We start from the raw sequence: 15580 nt of genomic DNA, 5'->3' as shown, positions 1-15580 counted from the left end.
TGTGTATTGGGGTGGGGGCTGCAGTCAGGGCAGGGGTGGGATGGGGGTTTGGTTTCAGATCTGTGTTGTGAGTTATTCAGTTAGATTTGGGAGATTATTTGGACAATCCTGCTTTAAAAGCAGTGGTGGTCCTGAGGCTTAGGTGCTCCAGGCCTGGTTTCTTCTCCAGGAGTCTTTAGGATTTATAGTAGTGGTCATAACAACGACTAATATTATTCAAGCCTACTCTCTGCCAGGCACGGGGTTAAGACTTTACATACATTATTTAATCCTCAAAGCATGTCTATGAGGATGGCACTGCTACCTCCGAGTTACGGATGTGGAAACTGAAGCTTAGAGACACCAGTTTTCTAGCAGAAGTTCACTGGGTTAGTGGGAAGTGGAGTTTGAATTCTGCCTGAGCAGTCTGCTGCAGAATCTGGGCTCTGGACCACCATGCATGCTGCCAGCCACATCCTCCCAATCAGCTCTCTCTGCCTGCAGCCTTGGCTATGTGTTCTGAAGGAGGCAGAGAATTCTTTTGGCCCCATCTATTGATGTGGCCATGGAGGACCCGACCCCAGCTGTGTCCCTGGCACCCTGATTATCAAGCTGAATGCCATGGGATACCGAGAGCCCCTGAGGGGTGGTAGGAGGAGTCTCCCAAGACAGACAGCTCCTGGAATTAGGGAGAAGTTCCCAGCAACAGGCTGTTTCCTTCCAGTTGCTATGGCCAGTGGAGGACTGCCACACATTACAATGGGAGAAGGGGATTTTCTTCTGTTCACGGTGGACTTCCAGGAGCTAGGTGCTTCAGACATGATGATGCTAATATGCTCTCCTGGGACTCATTAACCTGGGCCCCTAAAAGGTCATGGACATGGAAAGATGGCCCTGGGACCCGTAAAATAATCACAGAGAACAGTTTTATAGTGATGACTGCATGCTAGGCATGATTCTAAGCCTAGGAATGTATAAAATAACTCAATCCTCACAACTGTAAGATGTGGGTTCTGTTCTCCCCCTTTCATAGATGAGAAAACTGAGGCAGAGTTCCAGAGTCTGTTTGCTCTGGGGCAGGATGGAGTGGAGGTGCTTGGGTACAGAAGGAAGTCTGAAATGGATGGACTTCTGTCCCCAGAGGCATGGGTCAGGTGTCGGGGGGGTAACGGGCTGTGGAACGAGGTCTCATAAGGTCACTTTCTATCTCTGTATGCCTGGGGCCCTAAGCACTGACCTGCTTTCTTGTGAAAGGAAGGGGGAAGTCACAGAACCCTGGTGGGTAATTATCAGCCCAGTGCTTTGTGCCCACATTCCTCAGATGCTTCTGGGGCATCTCTGAGTCCTGGCACCAGCTCAGATACCAAGGGCGGAGTAGGAATGAGATAGAGTCCTTGCTGCCTCCGACCTCAGGGGCTCACAGATCAACAGTCTCACAGATACTCGGCCGAGGCACAGCACAGGGCTGGACTGGAGAGCCAAGACCTGGGGTGGGTACAGGGTAACCTGCAGGCAGAATGGCAAAGGGTGAAGTGGGGGCAAGCACCGAGTCAGCACTGGCCATTGTCCCCAGTGCAGCCAGGCTGTTGGACGGGACGAGACAGGGCTAGACCTGTATTTGAAAAATCACTCTGGGTTGGGCGTGGTGGCTCACGCCTGTAATCCCAGCACTTTGGGAGGCCAAAGTGGGTGGATCACGAGGTCAGGAGTTCAAGACCAGTCTGCCCAAGATGGTGAAACCCCATCTCTACTAAAAATACAAAAAGTAGGCAGGCATGGTGACGGGCGCCTGTAATCCCAGCTACTCGGGGGGCAGAGGTTGCAGTGAGCTGAGCTTGCGCCACGGCACTCCTGCCTGGGCAACAGAGTGAGACTCCATCTTAGAAAAAAAAAGTCACTCTGGCTGCACCGCGGAGCCAGACTGGAAGGAATGCAGTGTGGGCTGGGAGGCCAGCAAGCAGGCCAGAGATGATGGTGGCCTGATGGTGGGTGGGGTAGGGGTGGGGGGACAGAGAGCAGAGATATGTAGAAACCAGAATCAATTGAGTTTTCAGAGTTAGCACTAGAGGTGGACAAAGGACTGGCCATAGATGACCGCAGGCCTTGAGTCCGAACCATGGACAAATTCATGTTGGCATTTCTGAGGCCCAGACACGGGAACAATAGGTCTGTGGGAAGACAGCTTCAGTCTGGATAACGTTCCATGCCTCTGGCCTGAGTGTGGGCGAACAGCTTTATCATGCTTTCCCAGCTTCTTCCAGAAATATTTATGGAGGCTGCAGAAGGAACAGTGTGCCCTGGGCATGTCAGCGTGTGGGGCAAGGAGAGATGAGAGGCGTGCCAGGCTCCATGCCAGGGAGAGCCATCCCATCGAGTTGTCCTGCCAGAAAAGGGATGCATCCAACCCCCCTTTTAGGGAAGGGGTCCCCATACTGAAGTTAAATGGCTCTGTTGGGGATTGCCAGCCCTATCAACAAGTGTGGGCTTCTTCCATCTCCTCTGCGCTGGCGAGGGCCTGGCCTTCTGCCTCTTCCCTGCTGAATTCTAGACCCTAGGCCAGAGGCAACAGCCAGAGCTGCTTTTGGTGGTAAGCAGGCATAGTGCTATGTACGGTCACGTCCATGATCTCATTCAGTCCTCCCTGAGGCCCTGTGAGGGTGGTACTGTCGCTCATTTTAGAGATGAGGAAAGAGAGGCTCAGAGAAGTAAGGAGGCTTGTCCCAGTCACATAGCTTTTCCCTGTGCCCCAAAGTATTTTCACAAGATCTCATCATTGTTACTTGTGGAGACTGGGGCGAATGCGGCTGTGAGGATGAACGGCGCACCGTGGGGTGGAGGTCTAGTGCTGGAATGGGAAGGGAGGAGCTGCGGAACGAAAGGAAGGGGCTGAACCATCCCTCTCTCCCAGTACGGCCTCCCAGCAGGGAGGCTAAGCCCTATAGTTGGATCCTCAGGGCCCCTTACCCTAGGCCTGCAAAATATAAAGTCAGAAGAGACACCTTTCCCCGCTCAGGTTGACATGGGCTTTGCTTTCTGGTCTAGGAGCAGGTGAGAGCAGGTGCAGCCTGGCTTCTCACTCCCAGTCGCGCAGGTGAAGACACAATAAATAGCCTTTCTGCAACTCACCACCAGGCCTGGAGCCTGGGGCTTTAAAAGGTCTCCATGCATCCTCTGAGCCACCAAAAACTGTTTGCCAAAGAAGGCAGGGGTAGAAACAGCTACATCCGTAGCCTGTGCTCTGTCATCAGGCATGCACAGCTGGGTTCACGGGGTCCCAGGGGCAGTGGCATTGACTTCAGGTCTCACTGAGGCCTGAGCTTGGCCACACCTCTCCCCACGAATTAGCTCAGTGGTTCCAATCCAACGACGAGACAAATATCTTAGGTACTTCATAACAGGATTCAGATGGAACTAATTCTTTTTTCCTCCCTTATCACTTTGCACACATGAAATCTATTTTTAATTAGCTTTCGATATATCATCTAAAAAAAAACCCACAGCTTGCTCCCACCCCCAAATTGTTCTTAGAGAAAGAAAGATTTGTCTTGTAAGTTTCTTAAGAAAATCTATATGTGCTCAATGCATTTAAATAACACTCATTAAAGGGAACTGCACACAAGCTGGCTTCTCTAGTCACAGAAGAGAGACAATCGCTTGACCTACTGCAAATCAAAAAGCATTTCCATGCCACCTTTATTTTTCAACTGGTTAAGTTTTAAATTAAAGTCCCAACGCCCTTTTTGGAAAGGTAGACTAATAGGGCCCCAACTGAAACTTTAGCTCAGTCGATCGGAAGATAATTACAAGAAATAAAATGTGAAATTTTAAATCAGGGCACTAATGAAGTCTAAAAATACCAGTGGCCCATCCCTCTGGCTGGTAAGACGTGTTCTTCATGGAGGGGAATCTCCCCATAATTACTCAACCCTGGGAGAGGCCAGGTTGTCACGTCAAACAATAGCAGGGAAAATCAAGGGACTTTAATGAGCTAGATCTCAAGGCATTGCACGGTGGATCTTATTATAATGCTGGGCAAGGTTTCAAACAGAGAACAGGAGAAAAGGAAAGTTCTTTTTTTTTTTCTAAAGTGGAGTTCTGACTTGTGTTGACGCCATCACGCAGAGCCTCCTGTTCCCGCCTGGAGCCAGCTGTCTGTCATTTAGGAGTGTGAAATCAATTGGGCTTCAGAGATGTAAAATCCCTAGGGGCAAAATTAAAAGTGACCCAAATCCAAGCCCACGTGGTGCTGTCAGGAACATGACTCTCACATAGCAAGTTTCAAAGATTTAGTTTCAAAATTCGGGTTTCTTATTTTAAAAAAATATGCAGTTGTTTGACATTAGATCTGACAGACAAATTATAGCTTCAGCAATAAAGGCTTTTAAGATTAGAAATGAAAAGAGAAATTACTTATATATTTAAAAAACCCACCCAGGCTTGAGTTTGGAGGCATTTCTATGTTCACGCATCACTGTCTTTCTTCCCCGAAAACATAAGGGGCTAAATCAGCTGATGAGGCTGTATATAAAGAAGCAAATTCCATGGAATTTAGGAAAAAGCCAATGTGCTGGTAACCTCTGGGAATCAGGCTGATGGACAGGTCAGCTGTTATCACTGGCTAGAGCTGGCTGGTCTCACTGGCTTACCAGAAGGCAGGGCTGTGGACACTTTCTAGGCCCGCCCCAACCCTGGCCCTCCCCTGGCCTTCAGTCTGCCCAGTGGGGCCCGGTAGAGGGAATGTTAGTAGGGCCCCTGTTTCTTGTCCCCTCCCATCCATTGGCTCAGGACCACCACAGAGGATGGTTCACGCCCTCAGGCCCCCACACAGAGGTTACAGGAGCAGCTCTGCAATGGTCATGGACCCAAGTAGACACAGAAGTCCTGCAGAGTCTTGTCCCCACAACCTGTGTCTCTCTGATCTCATGGGCTCAGGGATGAGGACGTTTCGCTGCCTGCACTCAGCAGCTTTGGTGGGGCAGGTCCCAGCTTGGTGCTGAGCCTCACACCAGGGACTCCAGTCCTACCTCAGCTAGCTACCTTGTGGCACAAAAGAGCTCCTTTTCCTAGATGTATGCCTGGAACGTGGCAAGCCAGCAAGGTCTTGTGTTAGCCATAGGAGACCCCCACAGGGGCTACGTGGGGAGAGAACATGCCGCCTGGTACTCTGGGCCTTGGCATAGCCTTAGAAGCAGGATTCCCACTGCCCGGTGTGTCGGAGTTGTTGACTCATGACCTTGAACTGCGAGTAAGTTTCTTTCTTTCTTTTGTTTAAAGGGAGACAGAGCTTAACCAAAACAATTCAAACAAAAAATCCATTTAGTCATTTTTTTTAAAAAAAGATCTTAAAGCAAGAGTTTCCCAGAATTTAGATGTCATTTTCTATAATTCTGTCATTTAAAACTAGTACTGATTTCAAAAACAAAGACAGTCAGAGCTCAGTCAGATTGGGAATCAACCCAGCAGAGATCCAGACACGAACTTTATCGCTGGGATGCTTGACAAGGCCTGCAAGTTGCTTGAAATGACAAAGAAAGAGACTTGGGAGAGCAGAGAGGGGAGGGGCTAGTGGGGTTCCTTGTTCTGCTGAGGGGCAGGGCCCCCCGAAATGCCATCTTGAGGGGTTTTATGTGGGAAGTCTAGGAAGCTATGCCCAGAGATGCATGCTTTCTAGGACTGTCTAGTCTCCTCTTTCAAAGGAGGTGTAGACACCCCATTGCGGCCGAATGCCCGCAGTGGACTCTCCTGCCCCCTCCTGACTGGGAGCTGCCTGTGCCTGGCCGTGGCCCAGCAGCCTTCCCCACTGCACCCAGCAGGAGCAGGGACTTGGTTTGTCTGGGGCGCTAAGGGCTAGGCCAACCTATAGCAGACCTACCTTGGCTTTCGTAACTGCCCTGGGGTGGCAGTGTAGACTGAAGATGGGGAGACAGAGGAAGGAGAGGAGAGGACAGGGGGCCACGCAGCACCACAAGCCCCACAGGATAGAACGTGGGGCCGTGAGTTCTCTCTCAGAAAGAAAATAGCGCCAAGGTGGGGCAGGAGACAAGATGGTGGGGCACTACCAGACCACGGTCCAAGGGAGGAACCCGGCAAGCCTCATGTGTATGCCCTGGTCCTCTGTCCCATTCTGCCTTCCAGCCTGGACTGATCCCTCACACAGACATCAAGAACCCTAACCTAAGGCTGGGGGGTCCAGCTAGGACCACGTCCGGCATGCATCCTTCCCGAGGCTCTGTTCTGAAGGATCTACCTTTGAGTTCCCTGGAATGAAACTCCCATGAGGCTACGGGAAGAAGGTTCACTGAAGGCTGAGGCTGGAGGTGCTCTTTCCCAAGGTCTCACAAAGCCACCCTTGGGTCCTTGAAATGAAACACTCAAGTGGCTCAGGATGGTCTGGGAATGTCTCCTGGGCCTGACTAAATTGCCTTGGGCACTGCTCTCATCTGATGGCACGACAGAGGATGCTTTCCCCGGGAAGGACACCATTCATACTCTGAATGTCCTCATGGGTGGAACATGGAGAAGGTCACCAAGGGGACTGTTGTGTGGAGTCCTAAGAGGAGTGGATGACTCTCACCCTTCTGCACCTTGGCCTGGCCTTGGGGTCGGAGGTGAGAATGGCCAGGGCTTGGGCTGGAGGGGGACAGCTTTGGGCTTTGCAGGCTCTCCCTTCCTTCCTCTTCCCGGACTCCCTCTTCTTACCCAGGCGCATTTCCCCACCTTCCTTGTCCCGCCCTCCACATGTTCCCCCTCCCTCCCCCATCTCAGGCCCGTTGTCTTGGGCGGGCGGAGGCTCCACTGCAGCCTCCGGGTTGGGAAGGTCAGAGAGGGAGCTGCCACCAAGCACACGCCTGTCTTGGTGGTGTTGCAGTGACCGCACAGGGAGGCGCAGACGCAGGCCTGTGGGGAGGCGTGTGGTGGCAGGACTTACCTCTGGGGTGCCCTGGGTCGGTGAACTCATACTTCCCCACGCCAATGGTCCGCAGCATCTGCAGCCCGTGGGCCGAGTCGGTTGTGGGGGGCCCATTGGTGGCAGGGGCACCGCTGGGGAGAGTGGCGGACGGCTGGGCCGGCGGCGGTGGAGGCAGCAGGGGCCCTGCCATGTGGCCGTTGCCCACAGCGGTGGGTCCTGGGCGGGCCACCTGCCCTACACCGGGCAGAGTGGACACGGCCAGGGGCTGAGGGCTGGCATACAGGGCCTGGGCAGGCATGTTGACCACCACGCTGCTCAGTGGCTGAGAGGGTGGCTGAGGGAGCGAGTAGTGGCCTGGCATCAGCGGGAGCTGGGGCCCCACGTGGGGAGGCAGTGAGGGGGTCACCCCAACGACCGGGGCCTGGACGTTCACAGCCGGGCTGAAGGTGGGAGGCTGGGCCACTCCATAGGAGTGTGCGATCAGGGTGGGCTGGTTCCCGGCGGCCACCGTGGTCACCCATGGCCCTGTGCCTGCAAGGGAGATGGAAGACACGTCATCTGCCGGTTACGTATTCACTCAACAAACACTCACCACCCCAGGCCCTGCACTGGGTGCTGGGTCACAGCGGTGAATGAGACACCTGCGTCCAGGAACTGACCAATTAAGAATCTGTGGTCATGTCTGCCCGGGATAACTGTACTGGGGGCTGTGAACAAACAGCCATCGGGGCTCAGAGGAGGAAGCAAGACCTGCCTGGGAGACGTGAGAGGGAGCAGGGCAGACAGAAGGAAGCAGAGGCCTTCAAAGAGACTTGGGTTCCACTCTCAGCTCCACCACTTAGTAGCCAAGAGCCTCAGCAAGTTTTTCTTTTATTTTTTTTGAGACGGGGCCTCACTCTGTCTCCCAGGCCAGAGTGCAGTGGTGCGATCTCAACTCATCGCAACCTCTGCCTCCTGGGTTTAAGTGATTCTCCTGTCTCATCCTCCCGAGTAGCTGGGATTACAGGCATGCACCACCATGCCTGGCTAACTTTTGTGTTTTTGGTAGAGATGGGCTTTCGCCATGTTGGCCAGGCTGGTCTCGAACTCCTGAGCTCAGGTGATCTGCCCGCCTCAGCTTCCCAAAGTGCTGAGATTATAGGCGTGAGCCACTGTGCCTGGCCTCAGCTAGTTCTTATTTCCTCTGAGCCTCATTCATCTCATCTATTAAATGGAATTAGCAATACCTACCTCAGGGACTACTGGGAAGAACTGAATGAGGAAGATGTATTCAAAACAAAACAAAACAAAACAAAACTAGCAGAGTGTCTGGCACGTGGTGAACGCTCCGTAAACGCTGGGGTCTCTCCTCCCTTTCTGCAGTCTCGCCTCTGAGGGAGGCTGGGGAAGGGGGTGGTGGAGGCGGGGGTGTTTGCTGAGCCGTCAAGTGAGAGCACTACAGCCCCGGGCTGGGCATGGTCCTCACAGGAGGGGAGGGACCTGGGTGAGGGACCTGTGGAAAGCCTGGTGGGGCCTTGCTAGAGAGGGTGGGCCTTGTGCTAATTAGGCAATCTGGGCATGGCCAGCCCTGGGAGAAAAATAGAACCCCACTTTAGTCCTTAAGAAAACTTTGGCTGAACCAGGTGAGGTCCAGACACAAAAGGCAAGGCCAGCTGTGCTGGGTGAGGTGACCTAAGGGGGCTTGTGAGGGAAACCAGCAGACACCGTGACAGGGAAGGCCAGTGTGAGTTGCCTTTGACTGAATGAGCCTGGGTCCACATCTCCATGGCCCAAATGCTACCTTGGCTTTCATAACTGCCCTGGGGTGGCAGTGTAGACTGAAGATGGGGAGACAGAGGAAGGAGAGGAGGGGACAGGGGGCCACGCAGCACCACAAGCCCCATAGGATAGAATGTGGGGCTGTGAGTTCTCTCTCAGAAAGAAAATGGCGCCAAGGTGGGGCAGGAGCCAAGATGGCGGGGCACTACCAGACCACGGTCCAAGGGAGCACCACTGGTTGGTGGTGAGGAGCAAGGCTCGGAGTCACATGGACCATGGCGCAAGTCCTGGGTCTGCCCCGTCCCAGCCGAGGGACCCTGGGCCCAAGCCCTTCCTGAGCCAGTTTCCTCATCAGCAGCAGGCACCATCACTGCAGGCGCCGCGAGGACACACACAAGGGGCATGCAGTACAGGTGCAACAACACGTGATGATTTTGATAACAAGAGAGGGCGGGGAGACCGGAAGCCAGTAAACATGGATGAAGTAATGGCAAGCTTCTAGAATGGACTGCTAATGGGAACTGTCCCCAAGCCTGATGAGGGGAGGTGGTGTCATTATGAGCCAGCCTGGGTGTCCTAAGCACAAAACATGTCATCCCAAGCTCTGCTCTTTCCGGGATTACCCAGGGAGTCTGGAAAAATGCATCAGACCCTCAGAGCGTAACGGGTGGGACCCCAGGGGACTCTGTGGCAGAGGCACAGAGACACAGGAGGTGATTTACTTATGATGGGGTGAATGGCCCAAGGGCATGAGAGACCTAAAGGGAAGTGTCTACTATATGTGGCAACTCCCAGTATTTCAATCCGTGACTTGGATGATGACGTGGAAGATATGACCAAGTCTGCAGAGAACATAATTGGGAGGGTTAGGGTCAGCAACAGAAGCTGGTGTCTAGGAGATCCTAAGAGCAAATAGGGAAATACTGATAAGGCCTTGCTCTCAGGTCCCCAAACCCAGCTGCTTAAGCCCGACTGTGAGGACATGAACAAGGGGAACCGTAGCTGCTGGGGCATCTTGGGCGCTGCTGAGGCAGCATGTGACGTGGCTACTAGCTGAACAGTGATGAGAAGGGAGGTGCGGAAGTAAGCACATGCCGGGTGGGCCACTCTGGGCTATTGTGTTGAGTTCTGGGTATGGCACTTTAAGAGGGCTGCAGGGGGCAAAGCGAGTCCCTGGAAGGCAAAGGACCTGGATTCTGTGGGCTGTGGGGCGTGGCTAGGATGGCTTGGGGTGTTTATCCTAAGACTTTGAGAGGGGGATGAAAGGGGTCCCCTGATACCTGTAGGGCTGTCCTGTGGAGGCCCAAACCGAGGTGCTCTGTGTATCATAAGGGGGAGCTCTGGGGCCAATGGGAGGGAAAAGACAGACCATTTGTTATTGTCAGAGCTGTCCAAAGTAGGGCTGGGATGTCGTCCGAGCTGGTGAATTCCCAGTCCCCGAGGGGAGAACACCCCCGCTGTCATACAACCATTGGCAAGAAAAAGCCTTATGGGATGGCATGACTCAAGGCATTTGTTATGAATCAGAGTGCTCAGGTTTGGGAATGATTATTCAAAAGAATCTGGAGCCAATTCAAAGTCACCCTGATAATGTCACTCTCACTCTCTTTGCTCTCTGGAGTCCTTCCTTGAGTAGCAGAGAAAGAGGTAGGGGGACGGGTCCTGAACGGGGAATTACACACAGTGTCTCAGCCCCTGAACCTGAGGCGGGGGCTTCTGCAGGCTCTGGGATCAAGACCTGCTGTGCAGGAGCTGAGGTCCCCAGGAAGCCACTAGCTCCCGCCAAGCCCTGGGCTCAGTCATTTCTGTCTGCTGACAAGGTACGCACCTGGATTGTCACTCTCCCTCATCTGTTTGGAGGGTGGCTCATCGGTGTCCCAGGGTGTGGATTGATTGATGGGCGTCTGCCCCCACCGGATGCTGGTCGCCAGTCCCTGGGACTGATTGTCCGCCTTGGAGATGCCGGGAGCCTGTGGGAAGCAGAAGAGGAGGTGAGCACAGCCTGGCCAGGGGCCGCCTCCAGAACAAGACTCCCATCGTCTGAGCTTCGCCCACTGAGCACGGGCTCAGAGGCAGAGCCCCAGCCCTGCACCCGGTCTCTGGTGGGAATCGCAGGGCATCCTGCCATGGTAGTAGTAGCTGGGGCCTCTGCAAAGCTCCTGCCTCCAGGAATGCCCAAGCCAGTGCCTCCCTGGCACCCTCTGTAGCCACTCTCTCCACTTGCCCTATCACAACAGGCAGAGAGTTCTGAGCTATGAGAATGCTCATAGCTGGTCCCCAGCCCTTGGACCAGCCACAAACCAGAACCACACCAATGCTACCAACTTATCAGGGCATGTGCTGGCTCAGCACATGGGTACTCTGTGCCACCACTGGTTGGCTCTTGGACACGGGAGAGGACAGCTTTCCAAGGGGCCACCAGACGGCTACAGGTGAGGTACTTTACATATTTCTCATCCTGCCCCTGCACCAGCCTCTGAGGCCCAAATGTCCTATGGTGGAGGTGAGGGGAAGTCGGGAGCTAAGGCCCACGCAGGGACAGCTCAGATACTGCTCCTAGGTGGGTGGTGGGACCCTCAGCGCCTCTGTGCAGGAAGGAGGTAGGATTTCTGCTCCATGAGCCCACTCTCTAGTTCAGATTTGTAGATGGATGAAAAAATAAACCTCAGGGTGAAAACAAACACCAGGACAGCCTTGGTCTCCCTGAGCCACAGCCTTATAATGGAATATTATATAGCTGTCAAAAATCATGTATACTAAGAATTCTTAGTGTGATGACAAAATGCTTACACTATAATGTTTAATGAGAAAAACAGGCCACAAAATGACACACAAATGTCCTCCCTATGTAAACATCCCTGTGCCAAACAACATATATATATACAAGAGAGAAATGACCAAAATCTTAACAGGGATGTTATTCTTGGGTGAGGGGATTATGGGTAACATATTTTATTGTCTATACTGTTCTGTATTTGCCATTTTTTTTACTCCCTATGGCCATTATATACAATAAGGAAAAAAAATCCTGGAAACATGCTGGAGAGGTTGGGATGGATACCTGGGACGTGTGGGGGTGTGGGTGTCAGTAGAGGTGGCCCTGGGAAGAGTGACCACAGCTCCCAGGAGTACACCCAGAGCCCAGCCAGGCCTGGGGCTAAGGGTGGGGTGGGGTGAGGGGTGGAAATGGTGGCCTGCCAGGGACAGTCACAGAAGGCCACAGGGGCCTCCAGGGCAGCTGCAGGCCTCTCAAGTGAGGTCCACGGTCCTCATGGCGACTTCTGATGAAACCTGACCCAGGAACCCAGCTGGTGAGACACAGAGCCCGCTGCTGAGCCCCTCTGACCAGAGTGGCTGTCCTGGGTTCTGTGCCAGGGACAGAGAGGGGGTGTGGATGGGGAGGCTGGGCCACACTGGTGGCTTTGATGTGCAGTGAATACGACACACAGCGTCTATATAAGTTGCTGCTGGGAGGAGCAGGAGTCGTATCCCATTAGGACCTGTGGGCTGTGCTCAGCTAATTGCGTCAGGCTGCACTTTATCTCTGGCCTGCATTTCAGATGCTTTGCTTCTGTGAACAGAGCAAGAAACAAAGAAAAAGGGTGAATCTCCTGAGAAAAGAACAATTCAAGGGACAAGCTTCCTTATCAGAGGGCCCTGCCCCATTTCTATCTGTGGGACAGGCAGGAGCTGGGAGGAGAGGGGTTGGGGACTTAGCCACACTCACTAATAGTCTTAGGGAACAGCAGCATGGTGTTCCCAGCCTTCTCCAAACAGACAGCTTTAACGTGTGCCCCGTCCGATCTAGCCACTCTGCAGCCTCTGCTGTATTTCCAGGCTCTTGGGTCCTGGTGGCTCAGAGGCAGGGAACTGGCTTTCCCGGAATCAGAGGCATCCGAGGGAGACAAAGCCTGTGCCAAGTCCCACATGGGGCCCGGTTTTTGAGCAAAGTGTGAATGCTACGATCCCAGCCTCCCAACTCGTACCCCCTTCACAGATAGCACAGAAACCCCTCTCCACCGATAGCACAGAAACCCCTCTCCACCATGCAGGATCCTGGAGGCATCCCAGGCAAGAGGCTGATGAGGTTCTCAGCATCTTCTATCAGCCACCCCCCGAGTCTCCCCTCCCGAATCACATTCTGGCCTGGCAACTTGACAGGGTAGGGAAGCTTCTGGAAACTTGCCCTGGAATAGCCACTGCCTCCAGGAGAGGAGCCTGGGGTCTCCTTGAGTTTGGGTCCCAGGTTCTGAGCGCTAAAACTTCAGGAGTTCCAACGGTCACCCTAAAATTGGTGGAGTTTGTGAACTTGAAAAATCTCATACTTTTCCTACATTGACTGCTCAGGCCCTTGGCTTCAAAGCACTCCAGCCGCTCACTCTGTTTCTTCCGCAAACAAGTCCGGGGCTGTGGGTCTGCGTCAGGCACTGCCGGAGGCGCTGGGGACACGGGTGATAGAGACGGCCCTGCCCTCAAGCGGCCGCTGCGGCACAGCGGGATGACTCAAGACACGAACAGCTCGAGGGAAATAATCTGGGGTGTCCTGCGTGTGCAGAGGCGGGCCCAGATGCGCTGCGAGCCGGCGAAGTGGGCTACAGCCGGCCTGCTGTTTGGCTGTGTCGTTCATGAATACTACAAGCAATTTCTCGTGTATGAGAAAGCAGCACTGTGGTGAGAACCAAAAGTCTTTTTCTTTTTTCTTTCGGAAAGATACATAAGACCACCCATTTTTTACCGAGCACTCACGACATCTGAAGCTACAAGCAACCTGTAGTTCAGGAATTTTATTTATTTTATTAAAATAATGCAATGACATTCCTTCCTTCACTTCCTTCAGAAAAAACCTAGACACAGGGTATTGCCCTTTGCTGAGGAGCCCAGGTCCCCAGATGGGTGACGTGCAGAGCCGCTGGTGATGGCATCAGCACAGCCTGACCACAGCTGCCCGTCCTGTGACGAGTTCTAGGCCCTCAGTAAACCCACGTGGTCCCCAGGTTCTGGAGGCTTCTAGGGACCATGTTCAGGTCCATGAGTCCAGCTTTGAACCCAGCTCCTGCTAACTATTTCCTCCTGTGGTTCAGAATCCCCTCGAGCCCAGGCCACCCCCATTTCCATGTCTCCTGGCCAGGGGGCTGCTGACACAAGAATGCCATGAAAACCAACCAGGGGAACTTAGCCCCGGCAGCAGGGAGGAACGCAGAGCTGAGCGAGCCTCACCTGTGCCCTCCCACTGCCATCACCTGGGACACCAGTGAAGCTACCCAGACCTTTGGCCATTTCCCAGTGTTCCTGGCTATGCCTTCTGCTACGGTGAAATGATGGCATTTGGCAGAGAGAGGCAGACCAGGAGAGCCTCTCCCTGCCTGGCCCCATGGAGTGGCCCTATCTGCCCATCATCGGGCCTGAAGCAGGCTTCTCTCGGCTTTTTTTTAATGAGATGCTAATGGAATGCATCATTAACGCAGCAGCTTTTTAAACCCTGAGCTCTTGTAAATTTTCAAAGGTCACAGTTTTACGGCAGCTGACAGCATCCTGCTTCTTTCAGCGACTGAAGAACACTAAGGACCCAGGGCCTTTATGGTTGAAGCTGTCTGTGAGGCACCTGCTGGTCATGGGGGCTGGGGGGCTCCACCCTGCACAGTCTCAGAGGACACGTGGGCTCCTTCCACCAGCTTGAGGGGAGCCAGCCAGGCATGGCCCACAGAGCTGCTCTGAGGGACCTGCTTCACTTAGGGAAAGGCATGCAGGGCCACAGGTGGTATGCAATGAAGGATACCTGGCAAAGGGCGAGGGGCTGACACTCACCTGGGGAGGCAGGAGCTGTGGATGCCCATGGAGTACCCTTTGCTCACCCAGCTGTGAACCCACGAGTCTGCAACACACAGCCCCGAGAGGCTTTTGCTAATTTGTCTGCCCAGAGGAAATTCCTTTTTCTACCTTGCACAAAGGTGCCACATAGACTAGCAGTGTCCTGCGTGGCCACGGAGGTTTGAGCAATGGCGGGACTCCCCTGTGGCCCGCCCAGGACTCGCGTGTCCTCACCTCTACTGTCTGTGCACCCAATGATCACAGTACTGCCCCCCAGGGCCTGGTTTCTGCCCTGTCTTTGCAGGCAAAATTCCATGACTCCATGAGGGCAAGGTCTCTGAGCTAAGTGTTGGCCGATGGAAGAAGCACATATCACTGTTGGTTCGAGAAATGAATGAGTGTACGGGATCCATTCCAGGGAGAGTGAAAGACGCGAGCAACAGGGCAGAGCGGCGAAACAGCATGCTTCCCCCACTGGGGAGCTGAGGCTTCCACATCATGGGGGCTGTGTGTGCTGGGACCCTCAACACCATTGCCCTGGATGCTGCTGGAGGCTGCCTGGAGCCCTAGAGGGCCCAACCCACTGGCCAGCAGAACCCATCAGCCCCTCCGGATGCCTGGGTGTGATGAAGGCATGGACACCAAGGGGTGACTAATGCCTCTGTAGAGCTGGCGGGATCTGTGGGGGTCTTCTGGAGAAACAAGAACACAGCACCCTCCACTGTTTTCCTAAGGATGTCAGAAGAGAGTGAATCAATGAAGCCTTGAGAAAAAGCTTCCAGAAGAGATGGGCTGGGGCTGGGCCACAGAAACTAGGCAGGATTCAATCTGGCAGATGGACTGGGGACCAATTCACCACCAAAGGACCCCTTGGCAACCAGTGCCTTTCCCACTGAGATACATCTGACAGAGACAGGCTTCAAAGTCCACTTCCGGGGTACACATGGGCCTTTTCTGGAGGGATGATGATGCCAACACCCACAGCCCTCTCCTGCCAAGGAGACTGTCTCCCAGACCTGAATGTGCAGGCCACGATGCTCTGTACCATGCGGTGCAGACAGGGCTGGCGGGGCTGCCTTCGGCTGAGCATCTCTGAGTGCTCACTCTCGGCTGGAGGCACTGCTG

At 53.9% G+C, this 15580-nt stretch overlaps 1 protein-coding gene across 4 annotated transcripts in view; it reads right to left on the bottom strand.

Moving 5' to 3' along the window:
- The window catches only part of KLHL29 (kelch like family member 29), a 321245-nt gene that overhangs the window by 58717 nt on the left and 246948 nt on the right, over positions 1–15580 (bottom strand). For all 4 annotated transcript variants that reach the window (XM_017526630.2, XM_037737661.1, XM_037737651.1 and 1 more), the window contains 2 exons: positions 10476–10617; positions 6908–7420 (listed from right to left, as the gene is read on the bottom strand). In XM_017526630.2, the coding sequence (XP_017382119.1) occupies positions 6908–7420; positions 10476–10617 (655 nt within the window). The remainder of the gene's footprint in view (positions 1–6907; positions 7421–10475; positions 10618–15580) is intronic.

The sequence above is a fragment of the Cebus imitator genome, unplaced genomic scaffold, assembly GCF_001604975.1.
Source record: "Cebus imitator isolate Cc_AM_T3 unplaced genomic scaffold, Cebus_imitator-1.0 Scaffold1, whole genome shotgun sequence".
NCBI classification, from domain to species: domain Eukaryota; kingdom Metazoa; phylum Chordata; class Mammalia; order Primates; family Cebidae; genus Cebus; species Cebus imitator.
The sequence above is the reverse complement of the archived record's forward strand: the minus strand, read 5'-3'. Positions and strand labels throughout refer to the sequence as shown.